This window comes from Dromiciops gliroides, chromosome 2 (assembly GCF_019393635.1).
Source record: "Dromiciops gliroides isolate mDroGli1 chromosome 2, mDroGli1.pri, whole genome shotgun sequence".
NCBI classification, from domain to species: Eukaryota; Metazoa; Chordata; class Mammalia; order Microbiotheria; family Microbiotheriidae; genus Dromiciops; species Dromiciops gliroides.
In genome coordinates this window covers 214,195,006-214,209,726 of record NC_057862.1, presented here as the reverse complement: position 1 = coordinate 214,209,726, position 14,721 = coordinate 214,195,006, and the positions used below count along the sequence as shown (strand labels likewise).

General features: G+C 44.0%; 1 protein-coding gene across 1 annotated transcript in view; it reads right to left on the bottom strand.

Annotated features, from left to right (window-relative positions):
• Positions 1 to 13,791, bottom strand: part of CCDC88C (coiled-coil domain containing 88C) — a 206,916-nt gene extending 193,125 nt beyond the window's left edge. The window contains exons 1-3 of the mRNA XM_043989146.1: positions 13,636 to 13,791; positions 12,537 to 12,637; positions 2,363 to 2,471 (exon numbers count right to left, since the gene is read on the bottom strand). Coding sequence (XP_043845081.1) covers positions 2,363 to 2,471; positions 12,537 to 12,637; positions 13,636 to 13,695 — 270 coding nt within the window. The 5' untranslated portion in view covers positions 13,696 to 13,791. The remainder of the gene's footprint in view (positions 1 to 2,362; positions 2,472 to 12,536; positions 12,638 to 13,635) is intronic.
• Between the last annotated feature and the right edge of the window lie 930 nt (positions 13,792 to 14,721).

The following is a 14,721-nucleotide window of genomic DNA, read 5'->3' as shown; positions in this document are numbered from 1 at the left end:
TCATCTTCTTACAAAGCCAACAGGACCATCACAGACAACACTAAGTTAGGAATCACACTGAGATCGGCATCAGATTTCTGTGAAATAGGTTTAATACCACAATGCCTACCTCACCTGTCTTTGGACATTCCACTAGAAACATCCCTCCAGGCTGACATAAATCAACCTTATTTGTATATAATTTTTCCAACCAGCTATGTTAACGCCCCTAACATCCAACTGACATTTCTCTATCTGATAACACAAAGAGAGCAGGAGAAGCTTTGGTACAGAACAGTATAGTCAAAGAGGAGAAGGGGAAGGGCACAAGCGTTCATTAAGCACCTACTATGTGCCAGGCACTAACATGCTAAGTGCTTTATAAATTTTACTTGTAAATAATATCTCAGTGTGCATTTGGAACCAAAAGGCCTGGATTCCAATTCTGATTATGTGACCTCTCATCCATAAAATAAGGGGGTTGGTTAGATGAGCACAGATGGTCCTTCCCTCTCTGAAGCCTGTGATCCTATCACCGAAATGCCTTACAAAATCGAAACATAAAAAGAAAAGGAGAAGAATTTTAGCACCACGGCCATCCCGGCCAACACAGCTAATAATACAGTTATCACCCCAGTTACAGTCCAACAGTTCTTACTTAGCCTTTCCAAATAAGGCAGACAGTTCCTCTAATGAGCAGAATGCCCCCCTTAACTACTTCTTTAGTTTTGCAGATGATTGTAATTGAAGTTATCAGACTAGTTCTGATCTCCTGAAAGGGGCCTCCCAGGGAGAAACAAAATAGGGAGGAGGGCTCTGGGGAGAGGCAGCATCCTAAGAGCAGCATTCCTCCAAAGTCTAGAGATCCACCTCCTTCTCCAAAACCTTTTTATCCATCAGTGAGTGAGGTGGACTAAAAGAACCAACACACACAAAGGAAACCCCATAAAAACACTCAATAGCAGCCTTGCCTTGGTCCCTATTGGCTGTTAAAAGGTTATTTCAGGGGCAGCTAGGTGGTGCAGTGGATAAAGCCCCAGCCCTGGATTCAGGAGGACCTGAGTTCAAATCCAGCCTCAGACACTTGACACTTACTAGCTGTGTACCCTGGGCAAGTCACTTAACCCCAATTGCCTCACTAGCTGTGTGACCCTGGGCAAATCACTTAACCCAATTGCCTCACCAAAAAAAAAATAAATTAAAAGATTATTTCAAAAACCACAAAATCATTTCTCAAAATTCAGAGACATTTTTCTACATCTGTCCCCAAATATTCAGCAGAGGTGAGGTCAATTAACTCCAAGTACCTGCTTCTATCAAGCAAAATGGGGGTCCGATATATGGTTGCACTACAAAGGAATAAACAGCATTAAATAACCTAACAGGAGATGCAAACTAAGAATCAATAAGCACATCTGAAGCTATCATGTGCTCTAGTATGGGTAGGAAAATATAACCATCCTTGCCCTCAGGTAGCTTACATTTGAACAGAGAAGACACCAAATAAACAAATACACACATACACATACTCACACAAGCACACACACACAAGAACCATCATTCTAAAGTTGTAACCAATGGAATCACAAGTCATAGGCCATAAGTGAGCTGACAGAATGGGAGAATGTCTAAGATGTGTACGACTGATTCCCCCAGAATTCAAGCTATGTCTAGGGCTCAGGATTAGGGCTCCAGGCTGAGATAGGAAGCTAAAAACTAGGGATACACAAGCACACAGTCTTGTGGTAAACTTGGGGAAACTCAAGCACAATATTTTAATTCTCACTTTGGAACCCAGGATATGGTGGTCCATCACCAACCACAACAGCTAACTGGGGAAAAAAACACCCAAAAGCCACATAAGAGAAAATTAACCTACTGACACTATCCAGGTTTTGGTCAAGAAGCATCAAGATTAAAGAGAAATAGGCACTGAGAAAATGTAAACTCTTACATTATTGTCTTGGTATTCCTCTAATGCCTAGTACATAACAAAAGTTTAATCAACAGTTGCTGATTAATTGATCATTCTTAAAAAGTTGGGGGTTTTTTGTTTGGTTTTTGTTTTTTTGGTGGGACAATGAGGGTTAAGTGACTTGCCCAAGGTCACACAGCTAGTAAATGTCAAATGTGTGAGACCAGATTTGAACGCAGGTCCTCCTGAATCTAGGGTTGGTGCTTTATCCACTGTGCCACCTAGCTGCCCCCTTAAAAGGTTTTTAATCAGCACCTGATGAGAAAAACTCAGGTTCACAGAACTTTAAAAGTCACGTAAGTGAATATCATCTCCTCTCTATTTCCTGTGCCCTGTTCCTCTGACAACCACCAGCTAGATCACAAAACTGAGAAGACAGAATTGTGAAGGGGAGAGAACAAAAGGTACCTGGTAGTAGGTTTTTATGCTCCTAACCAAAATGGTAAGGTTTTGTATCCGAAGGTTGACATCATTGTTGACATGTTTGTTGATCCGCTGATTTGATGGCCTGGGGTCTCTAGAGAAAAAAAGAAGAAATGAAACATTTCTTTGAAAAGCATCATATGTCAAACACTTTACAAAATGGGGCATCTAGGTGGCGCTGGACCCGGAGTCAGGAGGATCTGAGTTCAAATCCGACCTCAGACACGTAACACTTACTAGCTGTGTGACCCTGGGCAAGTCACTTAACCCCAATTGACTCACACACACACACACACACACAAAGCTTTAAAAAAAAAGTTTATATTCTCAATGGGAGACAGAGACAACATTCAATTATGTACAAATAAGATATTTGCAGAATAAAATGGAGATAACCTTAGAATACTGGGAGAGTTTTCTTACAGAAAGGGGGGACTTTAGCCAAGACTGATGGACATCTTTCCACTGACCTCTGAAAGAATTGGTGGTCTATCCTGGGGCCTTATAGTCTCTGCCCACAAAATCTAAAAGACCCATTTGCAACAATATGCAGAATATAAAATATCCCACTACAAAATGACACTGGGAGGGACACCAATAATTCCTGTGGGTCTTGTCATTTCTTTTCCAACCTCAGACAAGTGTCAGCCCTTGTGGAGATGAAACCAATGGAAAAACTGACTTCACTGGACTCATCTGCACACAGGGCGTTCATCCCATTTCTTTATAAGCATGTCACATACACACAAAAAAACAGTCCTGTTTACAGAACAGAGACTTGGTGGAACTGAATGAGATTCTACTTTTTTCCACATGTGCCAGAGGCTGCTTTTCAGAACAATAGCAATTCATGTTCATACATTACAAAGGACTCTCCTAATATGCACTGGGAACTGGTATTCTCATTTTGCAGAGGAAGCTGGAAGAAAGGTCCAGGATCTTGGAATTTTAGTTAGAAAAGGACCCCAGAACACAATCTCTTCTTTTTTAGAGAGGAGGATGCTAAGGTAATGTTACTTGTCCAAGGGCACAAAAGTGACAGCCTAGAGATTTGAACTCGGTTCTTCTGATTCTAAATCATACGTCTTTTTCCATCACCCCACAATGATGTCCCCAAAGTCCTACCACAAGCAGCTCTCAGAGATTAGGCCTCAAATCCTGGGGTCCTGATTGAAGTAGGCAGACTAAGTTCTCTTACTACAGAGAAAAAATTATTATTTATAATCATGCCTTTCACTTATAGAGATCTGCAAAGCACTTTATATGCCATCTTCCAAGTAGGTGATATATTTATATGCCCATTTTACATGCTTTATTTCATTTGATGATGATTAGACTGTGAGTTTCTAGAGGGTAGGGGGCAGGTAGGCGACTCAGTGGATAGAGAGCTGGGTCTGCAGTCAGGAAGACTCACCTTCCCAATTTCAAATCCCGCCTCAGACACTTACTAGCTGTGTGAGCCTGGGAAAGTCACTTAGCCCTGTTTGCCTCAGTTTCCTCATCTGTAAAAAATCAGTTGGAGGAGGAAACAGCCAACCACTTAAGTATCTCTGCCATGGACAGTGGTAATGTTCTATGGTTCACAGGGTCAGGAAGAGTTGGGCAAAACTGAACAAAAAGAGGGTATGGACTGTCTTTTGCTTAGCACAAGGCCCGACACATAGTAGGCACTTAATAAATATAGACTGATTGGATTGTCACAATGCCCTTGGGAGTCAGGTGCTAAAATTATCCCAATTTTACAGGTAAGGAAAATGAGGCTGAGAAGTTACATGCTTACATAAGGTCACACGACTAGTAAGTTTCTAAGGTAGGATTTGAACTTGGGGTCACCTGGACACAAAATCCAGTGCTCTGTCCACTATGCCATGATTGTTAAGAGCTAAGAGCTTCTTGGAGGATAACCTAAGAGAGAGGAAGATGGTCTGTAAAATGTTCCCCAGAGGCAGCTAGGGTGGCTCAGTAGACAGTGTTGGCCTTGGAGTCAGAAGACCTGAGTTCAAGTCTGCCCTCAGACATTTACTAGTTGTGTGACTCTGGACAAGTCATTTCATCTCTGCCTCAGTTTCTTCAACTGTAGAGATAACCTCCCAAGGTGATTGTGAGGGTCAAGTAAGATCACATTTACAAAAGCCTGAGCACAATGCCTGCCATACAGTAGGTGCTATATAAATGTTCATTCTCTTCCTCCCTTACCCAGGCTGAGAAAAGAATAGAACACGAAGGTACAAGGAATTTTTGTATTTAAAGAACTAAAGCTCTATGATGAACAGCCCATGAAAGCCCAATAAATGAGAGAAACACCTACGAAGGTTTAGAATAGGAATTCTTTTCAAATGCCATTAGAAATAAAATGGCTTTATGTAACTGTTTAAAAGCCATGGCGGGGGGGGGGGGGGATGTATTTATCGAACACTTAACTAAACATGCTTCACACTTTGCTCGGTTGAATTTTTAAAACCCACTAAATAACCAGACGTGTGTGGGCACACATACATACCCCCTGCCTTCTGTAGAATAAACCCAGCCATGAATTTTATACATTCATTGTTTGTCCCTAAACTAGAAATACAGTCATCTTAGGGTAGCTAGGGTTGCCCAATTCAGTAGCCATGTGATCTTACTGTTCCTCAATAGAAGTTGGCCAATATTTACATTTTACATGTTTATTTTGGATCTCCTCGGTACCAAGAAACTGAAGATGAACATAATTCTCTGGAAATGAGCTTACAAGGATGGGACAATTTCAGAATATAGAGCCTATAGGTGCCTAATGACCACAGAATATTTTTTAATGTTTTACATTAAAGCAACAACACTTGGGCTTTTTAGATTTTGATTTTGGGTGGTTGTTGTTGCTGTTTTTTAACATGGGCATCTCAAAGGAGCCAAAGGGAGTTAAAGGGTCAGCCTTCAAATGTGGCTCCCTTCTCAACTCTAACTTATACTAACTGCATGACCAAGTCCATTAGCCTCTCAGTGTCCCAGGCAACCAAGATGATAAATTACTATAGATAACTTGTTCATCTGTATTGCTGGAGGGAGTTTCCACATCAGAAGTTTCCTGTATTGATAAAATCCCAAGTTCCGGCCCCCCAAAAAGTTGGGAGATGAGGGGAGGAAGGAGAAGAGACAGCGTATACACAGAAACAAATATGCAGGAGAAGAAATGCTCAGAAACAACCCAAATCATCACTTAATCTTAGCATCTGGAACTGTATGGGAAAATATAAAAGGGGGTAGGGGAGGCTTTAGTTGCTTTCATTATTCTCATTTAGCAACCAGTTGACAGATGTCACTCGAGGAGCTTCTGACAAATACAGGAAGAAAATTACAAGTAGAAAGTGAAAGAACCATCAGGAATTTCTGTAAAGTACACAGAGCAAGGGAAGGCCCCAAGTCACACATGCTGAGGCCCAGAAGCCGGGTTTTCAGTCTGATAATAGAGTGGGTAAGGGATGCCTCCAACCATTCATACCTCCTGGGAAACACTCCCATATGTTACTACAAAAGAACCTGGACACTTACCTTAAGACCAGTTAGTCTCATTACCACATCATTACTGCTGCACTCCTTTAGGAGGAAGCACAGGGTAAATTAATATTATGTAGAAAAGAACATTCTCTCAATTGATTCTTGGCCACTTTAGCAATAGACTTCTACCATATCCACATTAGTTTCTGTGGTGTGGTGGGATCCTTGGCTTTTAGTACAGTAAGTCTAAGCAACTAGCTATGTGACCTTGGCTTAGTCATGTATGTGCGCACATGCGCACAGGCGCACAAGAATACACACACACACACACACACACACACACACACACACACACACGGGCTCAAATTCCAGCCAGTGTAGACACTACCGCTATGACCTTGACCTGACCTCTCTGAGATTCAGTTTTCTATTTTATAAGGTCTCTAAAGTCCCTTCAAAATCTATACTCCTACAATCCTCTTTACGTTTCAGGTTTTTTTTTTTTCTTTCATCCCTTCCAAAACCAATTATTAGATACCTACAAAGTACACAGCACTCAGAGAAATACAAGATAGATGAGCCACGATTCCTGTTTCATCTGTAAAAATGAGTGGGAGGAAATTAAACTGTTTCCTTCCAGCTCCATTTCCACTTCGCCACTAAGTGCTTTTCCTCATCTTCAAATAAGAGAAAAACAAGGTTATCAGAAAAATCCTGATGCTCCCTGGATTCCGTAATTAATGATTATGAGCCTTATCATCTTTTATAATCTCCCGCCCCTCTTCTTTAGTTTTATACATTTGCTGAATTGAATTCATTATTTTTTTGGTGAGGCAATTGGGGTTAAGTGACTGGCCCAGGGTCACACAGCTAGTAAGTGTTAAGTGTCTGAGGCCAGATTTGAACTCAGGTACTCCTGAATCCAGGGCCAGTGCTTTATCAACTACGCCATCTAGCTGCCCCCCCCTCTTCTTTAGAATATAAAAGTCTTTTATTAGTATTTTATTAATCCAAACTAAACCCCATCTTCAGAGAAAGATGCAGAAGATAGAAAACCAGGCCCCCTGAGGTCAGGTGACTTGCTCAGACTCACAAAGCTGTTAGCACTATGGCAGAAACAAGGGTGGTCTCCTAAGAACCTATGTTTTCTGTCTTCTACAAAGAACCAACAGCCACTCTTAAGACAGGTTCAAATGTCTCCAGACCAGGACTTCAACATTCCCCTCAATGCATCTGGTTAGAAAATGAAAAAAGACACCCTTCCCCTGGGCTCCAGAAAAAACACGATGATTTAACTTCTAACAAATCTTGACCACCGACCTGAGGGACATCTGATGACTTCCTGGGTTTTAAAACTAGTTTCTCATCCAGAAGAAAGTCAAAGTAGAATAGGGCTGGGAAAGGATTCTCACGGAAATCCACAAGGAAGGAGCTGAGAGCCAGAAATTCTTGCATTCTAATTCTGGCTAGTGCACCAACCCTTTACCTCCTCAAAGAGACAAGCCGTGAATTTTTTTTTTTTTGGTCTCCATTTCTGTGACTTAAAAAAAAAAAAAAAAGGAATAAAAGTACACTTCAAAAGACAGAACTGCTTTAAAAAGAAAATAAATCTCCATACAGCCCTAACCTGAAGTTTCCTGTATATTTCTGGATCCATTTTCAATCCAACAACATGCTTTTAACAGTCAGTATTAAGTCTGTTCCTGATCTGCCCACAGAAGCCACAATAACACCTGTCATGGGGGAAGAGTTTGAAGAAAGCAAACAATTTGAACTCTGCAGTAGATCCCTGAGGGGCTGAGGAAAGAAAGCAGGGACGGCCAGAGTTCCCAAATGGATTTAAAAAATCTTATCTTGTCAAGAAGGTATGATACTACTGCAAGGAACTATAGAGCAAAGATACACACAAATACATCTATCTGCACGTACTCGAGATCACTGGTTCAAAAGTTGAGAGATACTTTAAAGCTCACAACTTCCTTTTCTCAAGGAGGGAAATGAATCTCAGAAAGGGGATGTAAACTTAGCAAGGTCAGGCACCACCTAGAGCAGGGGTTCTCAACCTGGGGTGTCTGAACTTAAGTTTTTAAACTGTTTTGATAACTGTATGCCAACATAATTGTTTTCCTTTGTAATCCTACATATTTTATTTTATGCCTCTAAAAAGTGATTCTCCCACCTGTCAAAAGATCAAGAACCTCTGGCCTCAAGGGGTTTTCCCAATCAATAAAACTGATTTTTCCCAAAGAAAGTAGAAAGATTTTGCGAGTTGCGGGGAGGGCATGGGACAATGAGAGTTAAGTGACTTGCCCAGAGTCACACAGATAGTAAATGTTAAGTGTCTGAGGCCAGATTTGAACTCAGATCCTCCTGACTCCAGGGTCGGTATTTTATCCACTGTGCCACCTAGCTGCCCCCTAGAAAGATGTTTTTTAAACTTAATAAAATGAGCCAAAATTCTCATCTCTACTATCCCATCCATATACTATGACTAATTTTATGAGGGACCACTTATTAGACCTTGCTAGTTTTCCCAAGCTGTGGCCTCCTCGGCCTTCTCTTTTTATAACATACTCCATTAGAGTTTGGCCTTTTAAACACCAGCAAGTCCTGCATGTGAACACCAAGAGAAGAATCCAATTTTTCTGTTTAAAAGTCAGTATTTTATTCTTGTAAGCACTGATGCCCAAAACGACTGGCTCCAACCACAGCTGTATTCTGGGGAAGTCAAACAACAAACAGTTCCCTCAGGTGTCTGTCAAATAGGGTAGAGAGAAGGGGCCATAACCAAGATGAGTTGGTAGAATTGACAAAACTTCCAATTTAATAAACATTTATTAAGTGCCTGCTACACGCCGGGCACCATGCTAAATGCTGGGGACTAATACGGCTTGAGAGTGAAGGATTGAGTTGGATACCAAAGCTGTGAGTCTGGGTGACTGAGAAAAGGGCAGTGCTCTAGACTATAAAAGGGAAATCTGGAAGAGGGATGGATTTGGGGGAAATGATGAGTTTAGCTTTGAACAATCTGGATATCCAATAGGGTTGGGGAGGGGGACTTTAGCATGGCAAGATGCCAGACTAGGTCATCCTGTTTTCCTGGGTGATATGAAGCCAAGTCTCAGGCTGGCTAGAAAACAGTGGAGTAGGTGAATCTGTACTCACTCATCCACCAATCAGGACAGCTCAGCCCCATGAGAGAGTCCCCAAAGTGAGTGAATTAACTCTCCCTAGGGGGTGGGATATGGTCTCTGTTGTTCCATATGAGGTGAAAAAAAGGGTGAGGGGCAGATGACAAGATGCCTGAGTAAGCCTTGTGTTTCTGAAGAATGGCTAGATGGGACATGAAGCATGTTCCGGGGCTGGCTTAAATATACTCATTTGTATTGTTTCCTGTGGTTATCTTATCCCCACCTCATTAGACTACAAGGACCAAGAAGCAAGGGACTGTTTCTATCTAAACTCTTCATCTCCCCTAGCAACCTAGCACACAACTCTGCACACAGTAGTTTAATACATATTTACTGAAATGAAATTTTTATAGTAATTTTAGAGCAAGAGAACTCTTCAGCTGAAACTGAGCCACAAGTGAAACTTGAGGAGTTGACAAGCTGGCATTTTTCTGACTCTGGCTCTCTCACTTTGAAAGGCCCTTCTGATTTTACAAGCAAGCAGTAATTGGTCAGTGGAGGGAGCAGTGTCCAGCAGCCAATCCCACCCCAGTTCTTCAAGTAAAAGCTGCATATATCCCCCGGTTTTCTTTTTTTTGTTTGTTGGTTTGGTTTTTTTTAAGTGAGGCAATTGGGGTTAAGTGACTTGCCCAGGGTCACACAGCTAGTAAGTGTTAAGTGTCTGAGGCCGGATTTGAACTCAGGTACTCCTGACTCCAGGGCCGGTGCTCTATCCACTGCGCCATCTAGCTGCCCCCCCCCCCCCATTTTCTTAATTTTACACAGCCTCCAGGTCTCAGTAAAAATAGCCTTGGGTTTCATTGATTCTGGACCAATGGAATCCAGTACTTAACCAGCATGACAGAATGGACAAGTGTAGCCAAAATGATACATTTATCACAGAGCATTCCAGAGAAAATTAATTTTCATCTCTGCACACCACGTAGCCCTGCCAAAAACATTTTCCATTTGAAACAAGGGAGTCATCTTTTTTTAGCTTTTAATCAAACACTGAGGTTCAGTAGCTTTACATAAAGAAGGCTAGTGTCCAAACCCTAATGCCCAACAGCTTGCTAAGGGACCCAAACTGTTCATTGGGAGGGGAAATGAATGAGTAATGTTACTGTTTGTAACTATAGGTTTTAAATGGCATTTTAAAAAATGAAATCAGCCTCCCCCCCAAAAAAAAAATAAAGTTTTTTTATTACAGGTAAAATTTTCATTTTATCATTTGGCATAAATTATTCTTCTCCAATTAGTTGATTTCCACTCTACAGGATAAAGAAACAGGCAGAGGTAAACTGTAATTAGAAGTGGATTTTCTCTTATATAGAGGCAGCTAAGTGACCCCCTGGACTTGGAGTCAAGAAAGCCTAAATCCAAATCCAGCCCCAAACACTTACTAACCCTGAGTGAGTCACTTAACCTTTGTCTACCCCAGTTTCTTCAACTGTATGGGTATAACAGCTCCTACCTCGAAGGATCAAATGATACAATATTTGTTAAGTGACTGGCACATAGTAGGCGTTATATAAATACACATTCCTTTCCTCATCCCACTCCTTTATAACTTATAAGAACATCTTCTACCTTATTCAACATCTTCCTTTCTCAAATGGGAAATTTGAAGCCCAAAAAAATAAAGTATTGCCTATCCAACCAAGATGACACAGCTAGCTAACTGATAGTAAAGTTGGAACCAGAATTCAGGTCTGCCATTTCCCTAAAGCAGAGTTCTTTCCACTACTCTACAACCAGCTAGGGGGGAAAAACTGCACTAAGATGAAAAAACTACTAAACTGTACATACCCTCTGAGTCAACAATATCAATACTCATTCAATACTCCAAAGAGACCATTAGATTGTGAGTTCTTTTGTGTCCCCATCACTTAGTACAGTGGCTGGCAAAGAGCAGGTGCCCAAGAAATGCTTATTGACTGACAGATCAAAAAGAGAGGAAAAGGACCTAAATGTACAAAAATATCTATACTAAGTAGTTATGTTATATGAATAGGATGGAATATTTTGTGCTGTGAGAGATGATGAAGGGAATGGAAGACTCATATGAACTGATGCAGAGCGAAGTGAGCAAAACCCAAACAATTTATAAAATAATAACAATAGAATAAAAACAATCAACTTTGAAAGTCTTGGGAACTCTGATCAACACAATGACCAACCATGATTCCAGAGGACTCATGATGAAACATACTACTCCTCTTCTGAAAGGGAGATAATGGACTCAAAAGTGCAGATTGAGACCTTTTTTTGACATGTGAATGTAGGACTCTGTTTTGTTTGAATATACATGTTTGTTTTTTGTTTTTTTTAGTGAGGCAATTGGGGTTAAGTGACTTGCCCAGGGTCACACAGCTAGTAACTGTTAAGTGTCTGAGGCCAGATTTGAACTCAGGTCCTCCTGACTCCAAGGCCAGTGCTCTATCCACTGAGCCATCTAGCTGCCCACCCCCAACATACATGTTTTTAACCCAGGATTTTGTTTTTCCTTTCCTCTCAATTGGGGCAGAGGGAGGAGGGAGAGGAATTATGAAGAGATATGAAAGAAAAGTAATTTAATTCTAAAAAGAGCATTCCAATTATCCATATTTCTTCAAGCATCAGTGATTCACAGTGAAAGGTAGCTCAAATATATTTACTGAAAAATCATGGGAGTGAAACACCAATAAACTATACAAAATGACAGGCAGCCACAGCAAGCATGCAAAATGCAGCAACTGAAACGGATGTGGTCAAGAGTACACGACAGCAAGTAAAATTAGTTTTACAAAAGGTTGTTCTGAGCCACATTCTTCAAGACAAATAACAGCACTACTGTACCAAAATCCTGTGCTTTTCCTTTAAAGTGGGTTTTTTTGAGCCAATTTAGGAGGGAAGATATTTTCCCAGTGGTGCCAGGTATCCTTCAACTGACAGAGAAGACTAGAATTTTAAAAAATAAAAAATACCCACTCCCAACCTAGCATGAAACTTTATCTTCACCCATGGATGCTCTAGCCCTAACACTTCCTGTAACCAGACACACACATAAAATTTTCATGCACAAGAAGAGAAAAAGGGGGCTTTTGGCAATTCATTGTGCCACAAACCCATCCAGTCAAGTACCCTGTTTGAAGTCAGTTACATTTCTAACATTTTAATAGAGGCCATTCAAATTCAACTTTCAAAAGAAGCTACAAACCTCAATCTGGGGTCCTTAAAAAATAATTCAGCGGGCCGGCTAGGTGGCACAGTGGATAGAGTACAGGCCCTGGATTCAGAAGGACCTGAGTTCAAATCCGACCTCAGACACTTAACACGTACTAGCTGTGTGACCCTGGGCAAGTCACTTAACCCCAATTGCCTCACCAAAAAAAAAAAAAAATTCAAGGTATCCACATTACATGTATTGAGATGAAGGGTCCACCTTGAAACAGGCCTGCAAAGCCAGCCTATGCCCTAAGTCAACAGCCCCCAGAATCGAGTTCCCCTCTCTGTCCCTTCCAGAAGTTACTTACATTTGCAACATGATTTTATTTAAAAAGATGCCATCCACCAAATCCATGTACATGGTCAGGTTGTCTTCATTTTCACTTCCAAACGGACCAAATGTTTTCACCTTCGGGAAAAGATGCCAGGGTTAAGGAGGTTGAAGATCTCGCCCTGGCTTGGGATCCAAGCCCGAATTCAAATTGTACAAGCCCTTCCTAAACGATTAGGAATACACACAGCCTGTGTACACGTGGGCACATACACCCAAGCCATCTTGTACAAGAAAGGTGAGGGAAGAACACTTCTCCGCCAGGTCTCTCCTGCTGACCAGTAGCTTTCTCTCCAACCTCCCTAGAAATGCTCCCAGTCCGAACTAAAGAACCAACCCGAGAAGGCACTGGGGAGGGATGGGGAGGGGAATATCCCGAACCCACTCCCCATCTGTGTTGTTCCTTTCAGGAAAGGCCAAATCCACCGGGAATTCCGGGATGGCCAGTCTCTTGGACACAGCTCCTAGGGAGGAGGGAACAGGTGAAAAGGTGATCCCCTCCAAAGGAGAAAGGCTAATTCCAAAAGGAGGTCGCTTCCTGCGCCCAAGTTAGCGTAAGAGTTGGAAAAGCTTAACTTCTGTTCCCGGGGGTCTTTGGGATGGGACCTACGCCTCCGCAATCCCCCTCGCATTAGATCAACCCACAGGAGTCAGCAACAACCACCTGCTGCGTCCCTACTCCAGACCCCGGCGCACGGTTCTCGGGGCCAGGGGAGGCCGGCTTAGGACAGGCTGCAACTAGGATCTCTCCTAAACCCTACTCGGGCAGAGGGAGCGAGGAAAGCGCTCGGGACCCCACAAGAGAACGCACCGGACAGGGCGAGGGTGGGGGCACACTTCCCAAACAAAGAGTGCTGCAGGCAAGCCTCTCCTGGGGAGGGGGGTGTGAGGGCAAGCCAGGAGTCGACGTTCCCGGTCACGGATCCCACCCTCCGCCGCCCCCTTTTTATCTAGTGCCAGTCCGACGGGAAAGTGGGCGCTCCACTGGAAGCGTGAGCCCCCGGGCGGCTTGCCATTCGCAGTGTCCCCACCCTGCATGCCCTCCTGAAGCCCTCGGCGCCCGCGACGGCACTCACCCAGGTCACCAGCGGGCTCTGCAGAAAGAGCTCCAAGAGCTCCGAAATGGTCACGTCCATGCTGCCGCCGCGGCCGGCCAGCGGCTCCCCGGCTGCGCGTCCCCCCGGGCGCCCCGGCACAAAAGCCGAGCGGCGGCTACGCGGCGCGGCGCGGGGCTGCGGCTCGCGCCCGGGAGACAAAGGCGGGGCGCGAGCCCATGTTCCGCGTCCCCCGCGCCCGAGGAAGGGGGGTGGGTGGAGGGAAGAGCCCAGGGTGGGAGGGACCCGGGACTCACTCGAGTAAAGAACAATGCGAACGCGGCCCCGCCCCCTCGGGTCCCCGGGGCAGCCCCCTCGCGCCGCCTCCGCTGCTCTGCGCTACAGCGGCCCGGGTCGCAAAGCGCTTTGGCACACGATGCGCGCGGCACCGAGGCCGAGCGTCGGGGAAGGAAGGGATGGTCTCGGCACTCTGGACCAGGGCTCAGAGTGGGGGAAGGAAGGGGTGTTCACTAAACGTGGGACCAGGGCGCAGAGTGGGGGAAACGGGGGTGGGGGTGGGAGGAGAGGGATAGTCTCTGCACGCGGGACCCGAGCAGGAGGGGGAGATAACTGCATTAAGAGGCCGCCCCGCTTCCTGCCCTGGGGAGATAGTGGGGAGTCACTGCCTTTGGGACTATGGCTGCACACTATGGGTTAGGGGGACACACTGTGGGAAGGAGTGGAGTTCACTGCCCTTGGTATGATATCTCCACGTGGGTGGGAAAGGATTCACTGCTTGGGAGAACGCAGCTGCACCAAGAAGGGCTGGGGGAGAGTGGTGTCACCATACCTCAGTGTTGTGGGAAAGGGGCTCGTTGCAATTGCAGACACGGTTGGCATGCAAGAGGGGAGGGTTGTATTGCAAAGAGGCTTTTGGCCCTTGCGGGACCGTAGCTCCACGTGGGAGGAGAGAGGTTCTTTGCTAGTGGGAATACCCCTTATGGTAAGGGAGGGGATCACCCAGGTCTTGGAACTAAACCCCCACAGGGGGGAAAAGAAGTTCACAGTAAGTGGGAACACTACTGCACGTAATGGGAATGGGGGGGAGCGGCTCAAACTGCCTTAGCA